The following is a 20209-nucleotide window of genomic DNA, read 5'->3' as shown; positions in this document are numbered from 1 at the left end:
TCCTTTCAGTGTCTTGTCAACCTGAGCCTGCAAAGTTTCAACTTTATTCTACAAGTTTAACACAGTGCCTGAACAATATGTTAGCTAGCCAAGAACATTTCAAAAGATAGCCATCGGCATGCGTGTGTTTTGTCTTTTAGCTGCCGGGTGAGCTTTAGCTGAAAAAAGGTGCTACTTTACTTCCATCCGCTCATTACCAGGAGTCTCCACGCCACAAAGAGCAGCAGATCATCACAAAGCTGGGAACTCAGAGCTCACTTTCTTCCAGAAAGACTGCATCGCTTAAGGTTTGTCTCTGGTTTTGAAGGCTTTTGGAACTTAACTGAATGACCCTCAGCAGTCTTTCTGACATCTCCGTCTTTGGATCTCGGCCACCAGGCCTTCTCTCTGATGGTGTAGTGATCTGGGCCGGGCCTCCACTTCTTCAGGATCACTTTGTGGTCTTTCCGCTTGTCCTCACTGTTCGGTCTCTCTGTGAAACTTCTCTTCTGACTTCTCACTTTGCTTCTGCTCTCGATTCTGGTTGGCGGTAAACTCCACTCTTGGTAAATACGCTGTTTGACCGCACTCATCCCTCTTTGACTTACATTAAGCACTTCAGGCGCTCGAGGAGGCAAAGTCCGGTGGATGTCTTTGGCTGAATCTTTCCTGCGTGTTGAACCTTGATCATGACGACTCTTGAGGTTTTTCAGCTTCTTCAGTAGAGGAACATTGATGGGAGCGTGCCTCGTTCTCTTCCTCTCTCTGGCAGGAGCTAAACGCTTGGCGAAGAACGTCTCACTTTTCGACCTCTGCTCTGTTCGCCAATGACGCTGCATTTCTTTCGGATGAGAATCTTTGGATTCAACTTCTGTCCTTTGCTGGGGGGTATTTCCCGTCTCTTGATCATCTTGTTGGAGCGGAGTTGTGTCCTCAGACTGATTCAGACTATTTGATGGATTCCCTTCATCTGCGCTGGAGGTGCCATGAAGCTTCACCTCCTTATCTTCCAGGATCCTGTGGCTCACATCATCCTGGCTCTTCATGACTGGACTGCAGCCCAAAACTACTTCTTTCCACTTAGCAAAGAACATCTCCACTTCAGACTCCTTTAGATCTCCGCTGGAATCACCTTGGTCCATATCTGAACCCTCCAGATGTTCTTTTAGAGGATGGTCATCCTTCAGGTGCTCCTTTGCAGGATGGTCTCCTGCAGGCTGGAAGCTCTCATGGATGGCTTTGGCCTCCTCCTGGGGATGAACCTGAATGATGAAGGAGTAGCTGTCATCTTTACTGCCATGTGCAACTGCTACAGAGGAGGTCCTCTCTTCTTCATATTCCTCCTGTTCCACTTCCTGATCCTCTTCTTGTTCTACTCGTTGCCATTCTTCTTCCACAGCTTTGGAAACATTTGGATTCGATGAGACGCCGCTGCGTGATTCAAGCGGGTTAAGAAAATCCCCATCATAGGTCATGGCAAAGCCAAACTCTTTATCGATGTCGTCAAGTTTCTCGTTGACGTTCCTCCACGATGAGGTGTAGCACGGCTCAAAGTACTTTTCGCCATCTTGCAGCACATGCAAACCGCTGAGATTTAAGTTGCATTTTGATTGTATCAGAACCACTGAGTCCGCGGTCCAGTGCTGCAAGAAGTCTGAAATCTCGCTCATGAGATTCTTGTACCAGTGACTCTTCAGTTGGTTTTGCAGAATACGTAAATCGTTGTTCCAGAGCGAGGAGATTAAATTAAGATCAAATGCGGCAGAAGACTCAGAGTTCCACTGAGCTTGTTGGGTTTCCTGGACCAGCGTCTTTAGATCTGCTAGAGTCCATGCTTTTAATGGGAGACACTGGAGTGTCCTCTCACTTTGCTTTGCGTCCTCTTGATGGGACTCTGGAACGTTCCTGTCTGTCTGACCTGAAGTATCACATGAACGCACGTCCTCCTGGTGCCAGGTCAAACCTGAGGCCGACCCAGTTGAACCTTTACCAGAACCTGTGCACTCATTAGTGGCCAGAAGACACACTTCTGATGAACTTCTGTCTTGGTGCTTTGCTACGTCTAGATGTCTCTGAGATAGCAGCTGTACTATTTCCGGAATATGTTTCTGGAGCGGTCGGTGGGATTGAGGTGATGGTCGTTGAGGGATTGTTCTCAAACTATTAACCGGTGCCTGTGTCCTGCCATCAGCGCTGGAGATAGAACTCTGACCTGTGGCTGTGGAATACATCATCTGGTTAGTTGCCACAGGGGTCAAAGGTGAGTGTTGTTGAGATCTCTGATGGGCGTTGGTGCTCAACAAGCTCCGCCCAACTGAAATTGAGGTTGTTGCTATGTTGCTCTTAGGTTGTTGTCGGGGTTGTGTCATGGTTTGGTAGAAATCAGTCCTGTGCGGTAAGGCATCCGCGACAACATCGTGACTGTGGACCCCTGCCGGCTGCCCCCATGAGCGCAGGGTCTGCTTCCACTGAGCCAGACCATCGCTCTGGGAACAGGAAATAATGTTTCTGTTCCAGTCAGATAGGTTCTGAGCTGCATTGTGATAAAACTCTCTCGGATGTCCCTGGCTTCCAGACTGGGAATCATGTAACACACCGTTGTAACCCCTGCCGTCTTGACCAGGAAGCGACGACGGCCAATTAGAGTGAGCGGTGTACTGCCACAGGTTGTTTGTGCTCACATTTCTCATTCTGTTGGACGATGCCTGCCACGATGGTCCATTCATCAGGGCGCATGACTGCATAGCGTCCTCCCACTAGGGAACGTCCCTGAAAGAGGTTCAAATGTAACACAAAGTCAACAAACTGAGTGGAAGTTGTTCATCCTCTCTTGCTACTGTTTTACATATCTATCAGCATGCCAAGGCTATCCACACAAGCCATTTAGGCGCAACCTCTATGAAATAATTTTTCAGGTCACCTACAACACAATGCTAACATGCTAGCTTTGCAGATATTGACCTACACTGGATTGCTTGTTGCATTTTTAATATACACAATGTTTTAATAACAATAATATGAGCGGCTCTACATCAGATTCCTCAGTGGTCCACAACTCCTTGTGGAAATAGTAGAAAATAAGTAAACCAGTTTAAACAAAACATTCATTCATTCATTCATTTTCTACCGCTTTTTCCTCATGTGAAACTTCGGGTCGCTGGAGCCTATCCCAGCTGTCTTCGGGCAAGATGCGGGGTACACCCTGGACTGGTCGCCAGCCAATCACAGGGCACATATAGACAAATGTTGGAAGAATTGTACATAAAGTTATTCTATTTTTACTATATTCTTATGACCTATTCTTACTATATTCTTATGACCTATTTTCTTATGACCTACAAACATTTCATATCACTCACATAACAAAGTAAGATTAATGCTGTACATATGTTTCATATCACTCACATAGCAAAGTAAGATTAATGCTGTGACGCTTGCACTTATGGTGTATATCATGATTAGAGAAAACAGAACGTGACAGAATATTCTCTCAGCAGATAGTTTTATCATACCCTCGGGGGGACATAGCTGCACGGGTCAGAGGTAGATGTGACCTTAGTGTGTGTGTGTGTGTGTGTGAGTGTCTCTAGAAGATCACATGCCAAGGAGGAGATACCCACACACTATGGATAACATGTTGTACGAAAGAACCGGTTTCAACTGGAATAGTTAAACCCCCCTTCCCCTTAGCAGTTGAAACCTCATGTAACTAGGGCGTTCCTAACTGAATAAAATGCATCGAGAAAGGAGACTGTCTCAGAGTTGGTTGGGAGGATTGTAACTGTGCAGTCTCCATCACTCTCCTTGCAAGTAAAAAGAAACTCAACTCTCTGTGTCTTCCTTTGTACAGGCAGTGTTTTTACAAGTGTTGGGGCTTAAACCTGACAACAAACAACCATTCACACTCACATTCATACCGATGGACAATTTGGAGTCGCCAATTAACCTAGCATGTTTTTGGAATGTGGGAGTGTCAGGTTTAAATCCCAACACTTGTAAAAAACACTGCCTGTACAAAGGAAGACACAGAGAGATGAGTTTCTTTTTACTTGCAAGGAGAGTGATCAGGAACCGTTCAGTAACAATTCGCCACCTCACTCTGAAGCAGTTCCTGCCCTCTTGCCTTTTTATTGAAGGGAGGCCCTGGTTACAATCAATGACTGAGGGAAGGGGGGTTTAATTATTCCAGTTGAAACCAGTTTCTTCGCACAACATGTTATCCATAATGTGTGGATATCTCATCCTTGGCATGTGATTCTCTGGGGACACACACACACATACCCTTTGAGGTCATATCTACTTCTGACCCGTGCCTATGTCCCCTGAGGGTGTTAAAACTATCTGCTGAGGAATGTTCTGTCATGTTCTGTTTTCCCTTAATCATGATATACACCACAAGTGCAGGCGTCACAGCATTAATCTTACATTGTTATGTGAGTGATATGAAACACATGTACAGCGTTAATCTTACTTTGTTATGTGAGTGATACGAAATGTTTGTAGGTCATAAGAATATAGTAAAAATAGGTCATAAGAATATAGTAAGAATAGAATAACTTTATGTACAATTCTTCCAACAGGGAGGAAACCGGAGTACCCGGAGAAAACTCACGCATGCACGGGAAGAACATGCAAACTCCACACAGAGATGGCCGAGGGTGGTTAAACAAGACAATGTTAAAAAAATAAAATGTAATAGTGACATCACTCATTACTATTCCACTACTACATATTACAATTTTTAAAAATATGGTTATTTTTTATGACCATAAGGAACAATAGAAATTCTATTTTAAAGTACTTATATTACATATATATTTAAGTAAACGTATTTACACAATGCAATGTGTATTCAGTAATGCCATTGTTAATACATTTGATAGATTATAATCTAAATTATCATCACAATTATTTTAAGAGATATATTGTGTAGAAGTCTCATACATTATATACTTTAAATCCTGTCTAATATTCTGTTTATTCACAACAACCGGTATTATAAATTGACAACATTTTCATCACATACACTGTACCTGTGTTTGTTTTTGGGGGTTACTCGCCTTTTTGACCGTGTCGTCAAAAAGTGGCTAGCAGTTAATGGCTGAGAAGTGTGCCGATGGCATGTTTTCAATGCCATTTTTCTGGATTTTGTCCTCTATCATGGCGGCCAAACCCGCCCAGGTCCTATTACAGAAGCAGATGCCGAGTTGGCTCTCCTATTGTATGATCTCCTTGCTTTATATTATTAAGGAAGAAGAATCAATGGTACATTCTATTCTGCCTTTTGTTGTGGTCTCCTCAGACCATTGGTGCCAAGATATCCCGAGCTATCTCATCCTACGCATTCTTTGGTGCTGTGTGTGATTACAACTGACAATTGTGTCTTTCGCTGACTTGGCAATCTCTCATCCGGAAAATTTTTGGTACAAAATAGAACATGCAACCCCCAGTACATCCTATCTTTGGCTAAGTTACTCCATTCCGTGATTATATCAGAGTGCTGTTTATGTGAATGTAACATAAAAAGGACATGAAAAGTTTCATTTAAGAACTGCATTTTGTGTTCAGTTGTGTTTATATTTGTTTGATGAGCCGAAACATTTCAGTGTGACAAACTGTACAGGCTGGCAATAAGCCCCCCCCTGTTTTGTAATGTCGCATTTCCCACACTTTACATATTTCAATTCCCTAAAAGCAGCCAAAAAGGCCTTTGAGAGTACTGGCAACAACACCGAACTGCCCCACTTGTCTGTATCGGCAATGCAGCAGATGACTTGGACCCTGCGGAGCTCCTCAACTACATACACACCAGGTCCTCTGCCTCCTAGCCCTGACGTTGTCGTGTCACTTGACCTCCATCGAGAGATAAGGATGAGTGCATAAGATGAAAGCACTGGCTATCAGCCCTGCACTTCAGGTCATTCATTTTAGTGAAAATAAAATAATCATCACACTGTTGGTACTCGTACTGTTGCACCTACACCTTCCTAAAAAGAAAGACTGCAAACAAGGTATGCTCAAAGTGCGGATCAGGGGCCATTTTTGGCTTGTTTTTTGTTCTTTCATGATTATCTGTGCAGCTGTCATGTGTAGCTATAGAAGTCCACAACAAAATAGATAAACACAACATTTTTTACTGGGGCACCCCCAGTCCATGACTGCATATACATGACTCAGATGCCCCGCCCCCACTAGATAAATATTAAATTGCATTAAAAAAAACTTATAACAAACCTTATTCAACCATGAAACAGTGATAATTTATTACAAGGGTCAATTTTAGGCCTGTATCTGTCATTTTATTTCAAACTAATAAATGATTACTTATGTTACGTGTGTCTATGGATGCTTTATAAGCTGTATGATAACTACGTGGTAATAAGCAAAACTAAAACCTCACGTGCGGCCTGTGTGTGCGGCCATGTTGGTACAAAGATACAGTAGATAGAAATTTGTTTAACTATAAGAAAACATTCAACTATGAGTAAAAACATTCACTAAATAGTCAGACTACCCCCCACCCCCACCACTCCAGTAGGATAAATTGAGTAATAAAAACACACGACTTGCCGACATGCAAGCATCCTATTGTTTTTCTTGCTAGTGTTGACCTTATGTACGTACTGTGTGTTTATCGGATTTTACCTTGTGTGATCACGTTAGCAAACACGACGAAAAGGAATTGAATACACTTTCTCAACGTAAACAGTTACAAGCATGAACACTCGAGACAATGTGCTGGCATAAATCCACTCCACGGTGTGGTCGTTTCATGTATTAAACTTGTTTCTTACCTTTGGAGCAGCAGCAAGAGGACAGAAAGCAAAGGGAAGACAAAAGTCCACACGTTTTCTCGCTTTCGCGAACTTCCACTGGTTACCCCGTGATGTCACTGTGGGGGGGCTGGTTAGTGAGAGGGGAGGAGGAAAAAAATATGCCTGCGTAAAAGCGGGATTTTCTTAAAGCCTTTGGAAAAATATCAAAATATAAATAAAAAACAATACATATATTGGAAAGATGTACAGACATGGCGCATCGGGCATGGTGAGGGCGTTACCATTCCTAAATGCCCCAAAGAAGTCTTAAAATACACTTTTATTTTTACAAAGTTACACGGACATTTAACTATTAAAATTTGCACATATGAACTGAACAATCAAGGGTTTTGTTTGTTTCTTTCGTTTTTTTCCTGATTAAGGAGTTGCCACAGGGCAACATACTGTATATGAATGTATAGTGATGTAAACGACAGTAGGTGGCGATAGAGCGTCGTGTGTTCAAGTAGAAGAAGATGTGACAGAAGAAGAAAACTGTAGTTTATTGCTAAACGTAAATAGTCGATTTAGGGTGGTTAAACGTTCTCGATCGCATGTGCTTGTGATTGCATGTTATGTGGAGAGCCACTTGGGTCGAAGAGAACCAGCTCGCCGGCGCAGCATGATTGACGGTGAGCGGCTAATGTTAGCCTCTTAGCTAGTTAGCCACATGGCTAGTTATCTCCTGGTTGCCTGACAACGGCGGCAAACAATCGCGTTAGCTTCACTGACTGCTAACGCTAGCTTGTTCATTCCATTCATACTCGTCCTTCAGAAAATTAATATTCAGTCGCCATGGCGGACGACGGTCGCCGCGGGGAGGAGGACGAACGCGGCCCCGGAGCAATTCACCAAGTGTTTGTGCTCATGGAGGCTTTACTGGAGAAGCTAAAGGTGTTGAACTACGAAGAGGAGCTTCTGTCCAAACACAACATGAAGACTCTCTCCAGGTGAGACAAAGATGAACCTCAACGCTATTCACATACATGCCATTCATGTGCCGTACATGCATACATATGTTTGTGAACATCACATTCGTATTATGTTATTATTAACTATTAGCCATTTAAATGCAGTGGTGTCCAAAGTGCGGTCTGGGGGCCATCAGCGGCCCACAGCTGCTAGCAATAAATAAAATGAAACCTTATGGAAGACCACGAGGGCCATGTTGAAAAGAAAATAGTAAACTATGAAACAAGTAGATTATACAACTGGAGAGCCGACTCCGCATTCACTTCCGTGTTATGTCCTGGGCGGACTTGGCCTACAGAGAGCGGGATGCAAATGACAAGCTCACTGTGTCTGGAGTTCCTTGTAAGCCATTTCCAACAGACTGTTTTTGCAGGAAACACAAAATCCCCCAAAATGCAGCTGGAATAGGTGCAGATTCTGGAAGCTCTAAAAAGCTTTCTGGGCTGGTGATGATAATAATAATAAATTGTTGTTCCAATATGACCTACAAAGTATTTGTATGTTATGTAACTAAAGATTATACTATAACTTACTTTTATAATTTGTTTTTCTGCTAAATAAAGAGACACCTATATAAGTTGTTTTTGTGAGGGACATCTGGAGATAAGCCTTGGGAGCGTTCTCTTGTTTTGAGAACGTGTTGTCCTTTTTCGAAAGCATGTTGTCGGGACGGGATGGACGACTCACCGCAGGCACGACTGCTGGCGGGGACTAGTCCTCCTCGCTTGCACTCGGGTCTTGTAAAGGAATAAAAGGGGGAGAAGTCCGGCAGGAGGGTAGAGTCTGCTGCGGGTTGCGATTTAACGCCCAGCCTAGTTGAAGCTACTCTACCCCGACTGACTGCTCTCCAGTACTCTGTCATGGGAAAAGATTATCACTTGCGCCTAAAGTGTATTGCGTCGCCACTTGCGAGCAAGCTAGCAATATCAGAGTACAATATGATAAAAGAAAGATACAGTATGTCATGCCTTGACATACCCTTGTCTGTTGTCCCCCGTGCAGACATTACTTTGTGTCCAGTCCTTACTTGGCGTCCAACCCGGGTGAGCAGTTCTACATGTTCACCATCATGGCAGCATGGCTCATCAACGCGTGCGGGAGGAGCTTCTCCAAACCTCAAGAAGACGACGAGCCCACTGCCACCGTATCCAACATCCTGGCGGAGCTTCGAGCTTTTGTAAAGTCTCTTCTTTTAAAGTCTTTTTTGGTACATTTCCCCTAAACCATGTGGGCTTCTATCTTGGCCCACCATCTTGCTACTAAGTCTTGTACTTCCCGCTTTGTGTGCTTGGTAGAGGTACAAACCTGGTGACAGCTGTGTCTCAGCAGGGGCTGAAGGTGGACTTCCCACCCTCCAAACTGAAATCGGGTTCAGGCGAGCATGTGTGTTTCGTGTTGGACAGACTGGCTGACGAGGCCCTCAAGAGGCGGGGCTTTTCATTTAAAAGGTGACCTGATGTTCACCTCGACCATGTGTGCTTGCATGCGTGTGTATGCATGTAGAAGTATGCATGTGTATTTGTATGCGTTTGTGCACATGATTGTGTTATGTATGTTTGTGTATGTGTGTAATCGTGACATGTCCGTGTGTTGTTCTTTTCAGGCCAAACTACCCGACTGAGAGCACAGAAGAAGAGTCTGTGATGGAGGACGATGCGGAGTTGACTCTCAACAAAGTGGAGGAGTTCCTGGTGTGTAGTCACCTGTGCTCTGCCTATGTTTGAAGTGAGCTTGGGATTCGTCCAGTCATATCACCTCCTTGTGTTGTCTACTTGCCGTGAGCTCAGGAGGAGCCTGATGAAGATGAGGAGAACCTGGTGGACTTGGAGGCTCTGACACTTCAGAGCAGTCGCACGGTGAGCTCACATGACCTGTCTAATGGCCAAATTGTATTGTAGGGAAGCACTTTTAACAAAGTTGCCATTGATCATCCCGCAGGAAGCGGCAGTGGCTGTTAAACCTGACAACATCCTGCAGTCCACAGTGGACGTGGCCGCATGGAACCTGGAGGTGGAACGAGTCTTGCCACTGCTCAAAGTCACCATCAGAACAGACAACAAGGTATTAATCCGAAGTCCACATTTCTCAAACCATTCCAGAAACAAAATTCTTAGCTCATATGGGATATGATGGCATATTGATGATCTATTGACATATTTTCCATAATTACACATTTTCCAGGACATGTAGTAAATTACTTTTTGCCTTCATATTAAATTGGGACTCATCTGTTTGCTCCTCACCTTATTGTGGAGGGGTTTGAGAGCCCTAGTGATTCTAAGAGCTATATTGTCCGGGGCTATGCTATATACCCCTGGTAGGCCTCTCAAAGCAAACATTTCCTAGGGCAGGAGTAGTAAAGGTTGCCGTACTATGAAAAGAGCCATTTTATAGCCTGGAGCCACAAAACATACATTTAAAACAAGGTCTTACAAACTCTAACAATAGAATACAACAAATAGAAGTGCAGTGAGAGTGCATGTGTAAGGGATGCTAACCAGTTTGGTTATCATGGTATCATCTTGGTTAAACTTGGTTAGACTTTGTGTTTTTTCACCGACATCTTTTTCTTTCTATTGCCTTTGACAAAGAGAACGCCTCTTTTACTCTGTTTTGTTGTCTGTATTATATGCACAGATTTCTGAACCGATTATTAATGGTGTTCATCTGGAAGTGTCTCTCTTCCAGCATAATACAGTAAATAACTGCAAGACTAGCGAGCAAGCTAGCAATATCAGAGTACAATATGATAAGAGAAAGATACAGTATGATACAGTATGCTGCTTTTCATCCACATTTTCCATTAATAATGCCAGAAGAGCAGGAAGAAACGAGGGACTGGCAATTACTCTAAACTGCAATGAAGAAAACAAAAAAAGCGCTAATCGTGGGCTAAAAGCTAAGTGGCCACAGCTAGAGGAACAACTTCACAAATACATAGGTGCTTGAACAACTGAATGAACAAATTAACACCATTTTCCGCTGCAGTGAAATAAAGTGAAATATTTAAGGGGTTTGAATACTTTCCGTACCCACTCTCTCTTTCTATTTCGACATCCTTAATCTCACATGGTTGCTGTGGTTTCTACGGGTTTGCAGGACTGGAGGATCCATGTGGACCAGATGCACCAGCACCAGGATGGGATCCAGTTCTCACTCCAAGAGGCCAAGGTGTGTTCTGGGAGGGACTTTGTTGACTCTTGTGCGGAATATCCCTCGTGTTGTTCTCATGATGTCTCCTGTCGCCACCTTGTGTATCATCATCATCATATTTTCCTCAGAGCTACTTGGACAAAGTTCAGGAGGATATCAGTAAGACACTGGAGAAGGTGTCCAGCCGAGAGAAATACATCAACAAGCAGTTGGAAGATGTCATCAGCGAGTACCGCAACGCTCAAGCCAAACTGAGTGAGGTGAAGGCTCTCCGCCTCCTCTTCTGCCTTAAAAAACTAGCTCCTATCTCATCTCCACTTTTTGTCATTGTGCTTCATCAGGTTAAGGAGCGCTACCAGCTTGCCAGCAGGGCCGTGGCCCAGAGGACCCGGGTCCTGGCCGAGGTCAGTGAATGCATCATGCAGTGCAGGGCTGTGCCACTCCAGACAAACTCAGTGGTGACTTGACTAGTGTGGTGGCCGTTTAAGACCCCTACGATGGTCATAAACAGCAAAGACTAACTTTGGAGATAACATCCTGACGTGTCAGTGGACCGAAATGAGACAAGCTCAAGATGACACATGGTTGTAAAGCAAGATGAGCTGATGTTTACCACTACACTAGTGATGAGCACCACTAGTTGGAGTAGCATGCTAGAGACCAGGGGACATGGTTACTAACAATGTCTGGGTGGAATGTTCCAGATTAGTGAAGAGTTGGAAAAGGTGAAGCAGGAGATGGAGGAGAGAGGCAGCAGCATGTCTGATGGAGGTGACGTTTCTTCAACATCTTCACTTTTATTTGGCATGCTCCATCTCACATATTTGTGTGTGTGTCTATGTGCAGCTGCGGTGGTGAAGATTAAGCAGAGTGTGAGCAAGCTGAAGCAGGAGATCGTGAGGATGGACGTGAGGGTGGGCGTGGTGGAGCACATGCTTCTGCAGGCCAAACTCAAGGAGAAGTCCAACATGACCATGGACCTGCATGCCGCAAACATGGCCGCCACGGCAGCCTTTGTCTGAGTCCACCTCTGATACTTTTCCCCCAAATCCGCCATCCAGTCAGTTTCAACAATCAATCAGTACGTTTACATGCACAAAAAAATACCAGTCTCCACTGAGAAATGTGGAAGAAAACGTCCAATGTTTTCTTCCAGGAAATATCGCTGTGATAAAAACTGCTTAAGGCACACAAGGCATTATGGTTGATGGAACACATCCAGCAACACCATGCAATCATACTCAAGATATTTATATATTTGTATGAAATACATGTTCAGGCACTCATTTGTGTCTAAAATGTAGCACTTGCTGCCATTTGCTGTGCCTGTTATAAATGATTGTACTTACATTATACTTGTAAATAGTAGAATTAGAATACAGTAGATCAATTGTAAGCCCCATTCCTCAATCTTTGCAATGAATACAGCAGATGAAAACCACAAGAGCTGTAGTTTCAGCACAATATTTATTCATGTACTTTCTTACATGTACTTGTACATATTTTTTTTATAGTTGGTTCACTGTATGTGCTTGTGTGCTCATGCATTTCCTCCATGACTGTTCTAAAGACAGGCAAGAGAAATCTAAACACAAGATCAAATTAACACAAGTGCATTCATAAATGTAAATGATGTACACAAACACAAAGTCTTGTTAAGTAATATGAATTGAGCAAAGTCAACCTTTCCACGAGGAAAGATTTAAGACTTCACATCCAAAGGCTGCAGACATCAAACTGTCTGCTTGCACAAATAAATCAATACTTATAGAAATTATAGAAATGAATCAATATGTTTATACTTCTGGCTGCTTTGCACTGTGATGCAGATTTTTTTTAGAATCTTGGGATATGATTGGCCACGAAGGATGGTTGCAGACCTATTTTCAATGGACAAGGGGGACACATTTGGAGGAGCCTTCACAGACTTTCTCATTTATACAGCCTTTGCGCGATGACGTCACGCTGCCCAAAAATGCGCACGAGGAGTCAACAGACCCCGGATTTACACAGCCAGAATCATTACCTTGCTCATTTGATGAGTCTTCTTCCAAAAAACCGTGTTTTATGTTCATTCCTTCATCACTGTCAACCCATGGATGTATTTTTCTTTCACCACTGCAAGGCATTTTGGGTAATAACGTAAGTGACCATCAACGTAGAAGCTCTCCCTCAGCTCTCTAATGGTAGAGCTCGCCAAGTTCACTTCAGCTTTTCAGAGAAATTAAATTACACTTATGATAGCGGCTGGGAGGGCAAATACCTGTAGGAAGTCAATGAGCGCAACTCAATTCAAACACTGTTATTTGAATTCAGCCAGTGTTTCATGTTGACTTGAACACAGGAAGTGTTTCATTTTATTTCAAAACTCGCTACCGGAAGTAGTTTTACGTTGAAAGGGGCGCTTCTGTTTTGTGGGCGCGTCTCGATAACACTCGATAACCGTCGAATGTGACTTTGTTGTTGTTTTTTAACTGCAGAAAACAATTCCAAAAGAAAAACATCACTACAACAACTTGGAAATTTGTCAACTTGGTCGGAAACAACATTTCTTACTTCCGACAGGGGAAAAGGCAGACGATCGTCGAGCAGTAAGTGTCTTTTTGTCTCATTTTGTCCACGAACATCACTTTTCTGCATCAAAAACATGAAAGACACGAGCAGCGTATCCACTTTAGGACGTCTTAAAGTGGATTACAACTGTACTGCTTAAAATACACTCACAACTAGTTGACAACTGAAGCCAATGTTAACGTTTTATTTAATCATAACTTCTTTACTTATTACTTACTTGGCTGTCTTATCTTAGAGGATACTTAACTTCATCGTGGAAGTATTTCAGGAATGTGGCTAAAAATAACTGACTTTAATAACGTTATTTCTATGAATATTTCAGTAGTCATTTATAATCTTTTTTTTTGTTTGCAGTGACCTATTCAAGTAGTACCTATACGAAAGCTTTTTTGTTGTTGTCGACATTAAAGTTGATTTGGTTTGCTTTGTCCATTTCTACACTTTCGGTGACGCAATTTTCTCCAGCATCATCGGCTCGCCGCAAAGCATCCTGGGAAACTCCCAATGGCCAACACAATCGATTTAAACAGATTTAAACAGTAAAACAGAAACAAAAGCATGAAATTAAGCAAATTTGGTTTAATATTATGTTATGATACGTTAATATTATTTAATAATGGGAATGAATATTTTAAAAAAAAGTCATTTGATGTGCAATCTGTCGGTTTGACGGTTTTGTGCTGCAGTTACCATCATATTTTCTTTTTTATTCCTGTTTTCTTTTTTTTTTCATTCTTTCTTTTTCTACCGCTTATCCTCACGAGGGTTGCAGGGGTGCTGGAGCCTATCCCAGCTGTCTTGGGGCGAGAGGCGGGGTACACCCTGGACTGGTCGCCAGCCAATCACAGAGCACATATAGACAAACAACCATTCACACTCACATTCATACCTATGGACAATTTGGAGTCGCCAATTAACCTAGTATGAGTATGCATGTAGGGCGGCACGGCGGTCTAGTGTTTAGTGCGCAGACCTCACAGCTAGGAGACCAGGGTTCAATTCCACCCTCGGCCATCTCTGTGTGGAGTTTGCATGTTCTCCCCGTGCATGCGTGGGTTTTCTCCGGGTACTCCGGTTTCCTCCCACATTCCAAAAACATGCTAGGTTAATTGGCCACTCCAAATTGTCCATAGGTATGAATGTGAGTGTGAATGGTTGTTTGTCTATATCTGCCCTGTGATTGTACCCCGCCTCTCGCCCAAAGACAGCTGGGATAGGCTCCAGCACCCCCGCGACCCTTGTGAGGAAAAAGCGGTAGAAAATGAATCAATGAATGAATGAGTATGCATGTTTTTGGATTGTAGGAGGAGGCCGGAGTCCTCTGAGAAAACCTGGGTTTTGTCTTTGCATATTTACACGGGTTGCTTTCTAAAAATGTCATAGTGGCCCCTGCATCTTTAGATTTTATCAGTATATGACCTTCGGTGGGAACGTTTATAAAACAACCCTCCTTTAGACAAACATACACTTCCAGCACTGAGCATGTTGTTGCTAGGCAGCTCGCATGTTGGCAGAGTTAGCATATCAAAGGCTATAGCATATAGACTATAGCCCAGAACATACAAACCTTGTCCACAACCTCCAACATGAGTCACATGGGTGCCATTTCCTGTTTCTCTTTTCCCTCCACACACAGCACCATGTAAACACTTCCTGACGGGCCACTACGGAGTCTGAAGGAAGAACTTCGACTGGACCCTGACTGGCCTTAGAAAAGTCTATTTCCTGTGAGACCACACACACACACACACACACACACACCAGTGTGTTGTTGTTTTAGTGTTTCAAGACGTGAAAGTATTTTAATCATTGAATGTTTTCACTTTCAGGACTTCCTGCTCATTACAGCCATTATGTCTCTCTTCTTCTCTGGAGCGGTCACCAGTATGTCATCTTCTTCATCATCATCATCATCATGACAACATTAGTTAGATGCTGACATGTCGTCTCTGCAGGTTCACCAATAAAAAAGCGACTGAGGTCCAGCTCCGCCTACCAAAGGTAAAACTGTGTCTCATCCCAGTGGATTGGAGAGGAACTGGTACTATTAATGGTGTTCTTCCCCTCAGCCTGGACGTATCCCTCTTGTCTCCCGATTCGTCCTACATGTGCTACTCATCTGCAGAGCGCGGTGGCCACAGCTGCTGCTGCTGCCGCCGCTCGCCTCGCCTCCTCACCAATGGTTACTACGCCGTCACCGATGACAGTTTCCTGTGGGATGACCATGGGAATGTGTCCTTGACACCGTGCGCTGCCAACGTGTCCTACAAAGAGAACATCCACAGGTGACAGTTGTTATAGTCTCAAACTTGTAAATAGTTCCCATCATGACAGTTGCAAGGAGGCAGTGTCATCTTTGCCCCCCCCCCAACTGTCGATCTCTAGAGTCTTCAAGCGCAGACGTAAACCTCGCAGCTCCCTGGCTCGCCTGCTGAGCGGTGTCTCCGAGACCTGCCAAACCTGGCTGGACGACAACGTCTTCAGAGGTGTGTTTGGGACAGGCCAGAGCCAAGACCTGGACCTAGACCGTGACCAGCAGGAGAGGGACCAAGACCAAGTCTGGGAGCCAATTGGAGACTGGGCCAGGAAGGAAGGCTTCACCAAGCTTGAGAAGCCGAACCAGTCCGGGCCAGTCCACCCAGAACCAGATGACGGCTGCAGCTGCTTCACATACGGTGAATATATTTCACTTCCTGTCTGTGATGCAGCTTTCAGTGTCGTCATTTAAATTCAAAACCTTCATTTTATGTGAAAGTGTCTTTGCCTAAAGTCAGCTGGGATAGGCTCCAGCATACCCCCGTGAACCTAGTGAGGCTAAGTTGCATCGAAGAAGGTTGGATGGATGTTTACAATTTTTTAAAATATATATTTTTTCTCCTTTCAGACCCCACTGAAGCACCGCCCCCTTCCGACAAAGTAGACAGGCTACCTAAACAGATCATCCAGGAGGAAATTTGCTCTGAAATCTGTCAATCAAAGGAATGCTTCACCCAGTCCATAGGTGGACTTTCTGAAGTCCCGCCTCCTTTGGCCTTCTACACCAATGGCTGCCTTCAGCCTGCACCCGAACGCACAGGTGCTTCTTCCTTGTGTTTCTTCTCCTTACTATATTTTATTATGAAATTAAAAAAATTCTTCATTATCGGAATTCTTTTATGTTTCAGCGATAAAGACTCTTATCGTCTTGATGTTGGCCATATTGGTCTTGTGGAGGTAAAATGTCTTTTTCTAAAGTGTCTCCAATGAGAAGGAAGAAAAGAGAAAGTATTGACGTTTTGGTCTTCCTGACAGTTGTCTTCTGTGGTGCGCTGGCGTGAAGGCGGCCATGACGGCGGCCGCGATGGTGTGCATGCTGCTGCTGGCGTGCATGTGTGAGTGTTACATAAGCAATAAATGTGTTTCATTTTTGAGGCTGCAAATGTTTTCATCTCCTATTGGTTCTGCTTCAGTTATCAGAAGGTCTGGTCCGATGGGGGGGTGGAGGCACGCCAAGACAGAGGTGAGTCGCTCCTCCCAAAATGTATTTGTCTTTTTTTTTCCGACACTAACAACTTCAAATGATTACAGGACATCACGTCACGGAACGAGTGACCCAGCGGCACCAGAACCACAACACACACACACACACACACACACCATGTACGGGCACCAGTAGAGGGGGCTGTTGTACTAAAGCCACTGAAGTTTTTCAATACAATTTTTTTCTATACTAACGTTATTCAACGATACATTTCCAAATCACGGGACAGTCCAGAGATGACATGCATCTTGGTTCCACAGCAAAAGAAAGCTGAAGGGCACACTCATAGTCCAAGAAGCGAATGCATCCTACTAATAATGTACACATATTTAGCAGTACTGTAGTGAGTATAATGAGTATGAATATTGCGACCTATTCAAGTTGCATATAATCACTCACGTATTCTGATTTAATATTTGCTTCATGTGAAACATGAAAGCCTCATTTTAGTTCCTTCACATTTGTACTTTTTCAACATTTAAATATTTATCTTGAAAGTTTTTTTTGCACAACTTTTAATCTATTTAAATAAATGAATGTTATAAATAATGTTTTGATTAAATCTTTTAGCACTTAATATATTCATCTTATTGCTTGTATTATTTTCAAATGTTTTAAACAGGAACGATTATGCTTTTTCCACTTTTCTGACCTATAAATGTTCGAATCTTGTAATTTGTTGTATTAAGTTTGGAATTGAGCCCTGAAAAAAGTTAGGGGTGGCTCTGAACGCTCTGTTTCAGTGTTAGAATGAAATGTAGATCGAATGAATATAGTGTCAGGTATCACCCTTACATCCATTTGCTTCAACAATAGAAAAGAGTGTTTGAATGTGCTGAAGAAGAAATGTTCCCGTGACCCTGATCAGAGACCCCCAGCGACCCCCAGGTCCTGGAGGTGTCTGTAAGCGCCAGCAACAAGCCTGCAGATGTTCATGTTAATCCTGCAAGAATGTGTCAAGATAAGAAGTCATAAAACAATAAAAGTAATTACTCTCACATATACACACACACATAGACAAACAAATACAGCTCGTGCAACTGCCTCCCCCCCCCCTTAGAGTTGCACGACCATGTAGTAGGGCCCCCGAAAAGAACTGTGTGAACTGTGAACTGCATATTCAGAGTGGAGTGACATGCCACTGGGTATGTGGTTTCACTCTCCTCGCTGCGAGTAACTTTGAATATTGTTCTCTGTCTCTTTTGTATTTAAGTGTTTTTAAAAGTGTCACAGGAGTTTGAACCTGACATTCAGAGCGGTTCTTTTAACACTGGCTCACTGTGATGTCACAATGGGAAAGACTTCATTGTATGGGCGTGCCGGGGTACAAGCTGTTAGCGGTACAAACTGAGTGGGACCAATCACAGTGGAGTGTGTGGAGTGGCTCCGGAAGCGAGAAATAGGGGTAATAAATTAAAACACACAGTTTTGAAAAAAACAGCTGGAATAGATTCTGGAAGATCTAGAAAACTTTCTGTGCATGTTATCATAGGAAGCTGCTCAATAGGAGTTGAATCTCATGACAATCATGAGACATGTACCAATAGAGATAGCATGATGCAATATGACAATATTATAACAATATATCAATATTAGGGGCGGCACAGCGGTCAAGTGGTTAGCGCGCAGACCTCACAGCTAGGAGACCAGGGTTCAATTCCACCCTCAGCCATCTCTGTGTGGAGTTTGCATGTTCTCCCCGTGCATGCGTGGGTTTTCTCCGGGTACTCCGGTTTCCTCCCACATTCCAAAAACATGCTAGGTTAATTGGCGACTCCAAATTGTCCATAGGTATGAATGTGAGTGTGAATGGTTGTTTGTCTATATGTGCCCTGTGATTGGCTGGCGACCAGTCCAGGGTGTACCCCGCCTCTCGTCCGAAGACAGCTGGGATAGGCGGTAGAAAATGAATGAATGAATGAATAACAATATTAGTGTGTGATTTAACAAGACTATTTCAAGTATGTGATATCCTCATATCAACAAAGACAAGCAGGACAGCCTGTGTACTGTTGTATGTACTGTTCGGGACATCATGTCTATCCTGGCCTTGAGTTTATCGGTTACATTGAGCCTAATTCCCAGAGTAAGGGTGAATGTGTAGTAGCCCACACATTTTGTCAAAAACGGTGCTACTATGCTACACTGACTGCTGAGCCCTACCAACCAAGCAAAAGGGACAACTGAAGGGGCGTGGAGAAACAAACATGCATAGGCTAAAAAGCATAAATGAAGAAAATACTTTATTGTTCTACAATTCCACTAGAACAATATATAATTGTAAACAGTGAACAATATTAAGTGATATGGGTTGTCTTAGTTTTCTTTTAAAAACCAGGCCAGTCTTTAACCTATAATAAATAGTAGGTCCCCCTTAGGGGGGGGGCACAGTGAACTTGCAAAAGAGTCTTGCACAACACTGATGAGGATAAGCGGCATAGAAAATGAATGGATGGAAGTGACTGTAAGCACCAGTCTCTGACGTCCAATAAAAACACAGAAGACATCAAAACAATTTTAATTGAACTTGACATTCAGGTAGACTTTGTGCGGGAAAAACAGTTCATAGATAAGGTTCAGTCAAAGTCAGGGAGCGGGTGCGTTGCCGGGCAGAAGAGGCTCTGAAAAGGCCTGGAGAGGACCTTTCCCATGTTGGATAAGAAGTGGTTCTTAGGCCGCACAATATTCGGTACTTCACCAGTGAGCATCTGGATTTGCAACTTGAGATGCTTGAAAACGGCGTTGTCAAAGCCCTGATCTAGCAGAGGAGTATCAAACTCCTTGGAGAGGTCTTTAGCCACCGCTTGAATCACGATGTTGTAGGTGTCCATGTCCGTGAGGGCGGCCGCAAGGGAGGGGCTTATCTCCTTCACTGCCCTCTCCGACAGCCGCTTGATGATGGGCAAGATGGTGGTGATCTTGGTGCACGACCTATAATCCCATGACAGTCGCATGACCAGCGTGACGATGAGGGCGCTCACCAGGCTCCTCATGTGCGCCTCGTGCAGGCTGCCGCTCGGCGTCGCCCCATCTGACGGGCTGGGTTCGGCGCCGCCACTCAAGCTAGAGATGAGCGAGTCGATGTCATTAAGAGCGCCTGACACCTCCACGCGACTCTTGCAGTTGACTCGCAGCACTTTGAGCCAAAGGCGCATCTGCTGCAGGTACTTCTTGATGGTATCGTCCGTGATGGCGT

At 43.8% G+C, this 20209-nt stretch overlaps 3 protein-coding genes across 5 annotated transcripts; 2 read left to right on the top strand and 1 right to left on the bottom strand.

Annotated features, from left to right (window-relative positions):
* Positions 1-150: 150 nt before the first annotated feature.
* On the bottom strand, positions 151-6886 carry LOC131126364 (uncharacterized). The gene is made up of 2 exons (XM_058068811.1): positions 6774-6886; positions 151-2748 (listed from the first exon to the last, which is right to left on the bottom strand). The coding sequence occupies exon 2, from the start codon at positions 2721-2723 to the stop codon at positions 255-257; it is 2469 nt and encodes an 822-aa protein (XP_057924794.1). The 5' UTR covers positions 2724-2748; positions 6774-6886; the 3' UTR covers positions 151-254.
* Positions 6887-7244: 358 nt separating this feature from the next.
* ift57 (intraflagellar transport 57 homolog (Chlamydomonas)) lies at positions 7245-12702 on the top strand. 2 transcript variants are annotated; one of them, XM_058068805.1, is made up of 12 exons: positions 7245-7426; positions 7570-7744; positions 8769-8943; positions 9096-9214; positions 9370-9457; positions 9554-9622; positions 9705-9827; positions 10866-10937; positions 11048-11179; positions 11261-11323; positions 11624-11690; positions 11766-12702. In XM_058068805.1, exons 2-12 carry the CDS (start codon positions 7590-7592, stop codon positions 11939-11941), a joined length of 1239 nt encoding a protein of 412 aa, XP_057924788.1. In that variant the 5' UTR covers positions 7245-7426; positions 7570-7589; the 3' UTR covers positions 11942-12702. The 2 variants fall into 2 exon arrangements, with proteins under 2 accessions (XP_057924788.1, XP_057924787.1); XM_058068804.1 differs by having other exon boundaries at positions 9093-9214.
* A 214-nt stretch (positions 12703-12916) lies between these two features.
* tmem71 (transmembrane protein 71) lies at positions 12917-18254 on the top strand. 2 transcript variants are annotated; one of them, XM_058068807.1, is made up of 12 exons: positions 12917-13061; positions 13400-13510; positions 15130-15220; positions 15323-15377; positions 15449-15494; positions 15563-15778; positions 15879-16168; positions 16378-16569; positions 16658-16706; positions 16785-16864; positions 16943-16992; positions 17061-18254. In XM_058068807.1, the coding sequence occupies exons 4-12, from the start codon at positions 15347-15349 to the stop codon at positions 17082-17084; spliced, it is 978 nt and encodes a 325-aa protein (XP_057924790.1). In that variant the 5' UTR covers positions 12917-13061; positions 13400-13510; positions 15130-15220; positions 15323-15346; the 3' UTR covers positions 17085-18254. The 2 variants fall into 2 exon arrangements, with proteins under 2 accessions (XP_057924790.1, XP_057924789.1); XM_058068806.1 differs by lacking the exon at positions 12917-13061 and having other exon boundaries at positions 13292-13510.
* Positions 18255-20209: the final 1955 nt, after the last annotated feature.

Source organism: Doryrhamphus excisus, chromosome 3, assembly GCF_030265055.1.
Source record: "Doryrhamphus excisus isolate RoL2022-K1 chromosome 3, RoL_Dexc_1.0, whole genome shotgun sequence".
Lineage (NCBI taxonomy): Eukaryota > Metazoa > Chordata > Actinopteri > Syngnathiformes > Syngnathidae > Doryrhamphus > Doryrhamphus excisus.
Note: the sequence above shows the minus strand (reverse complement) of the source record. Positions and strands in the feature narration are given on the sequence as shown.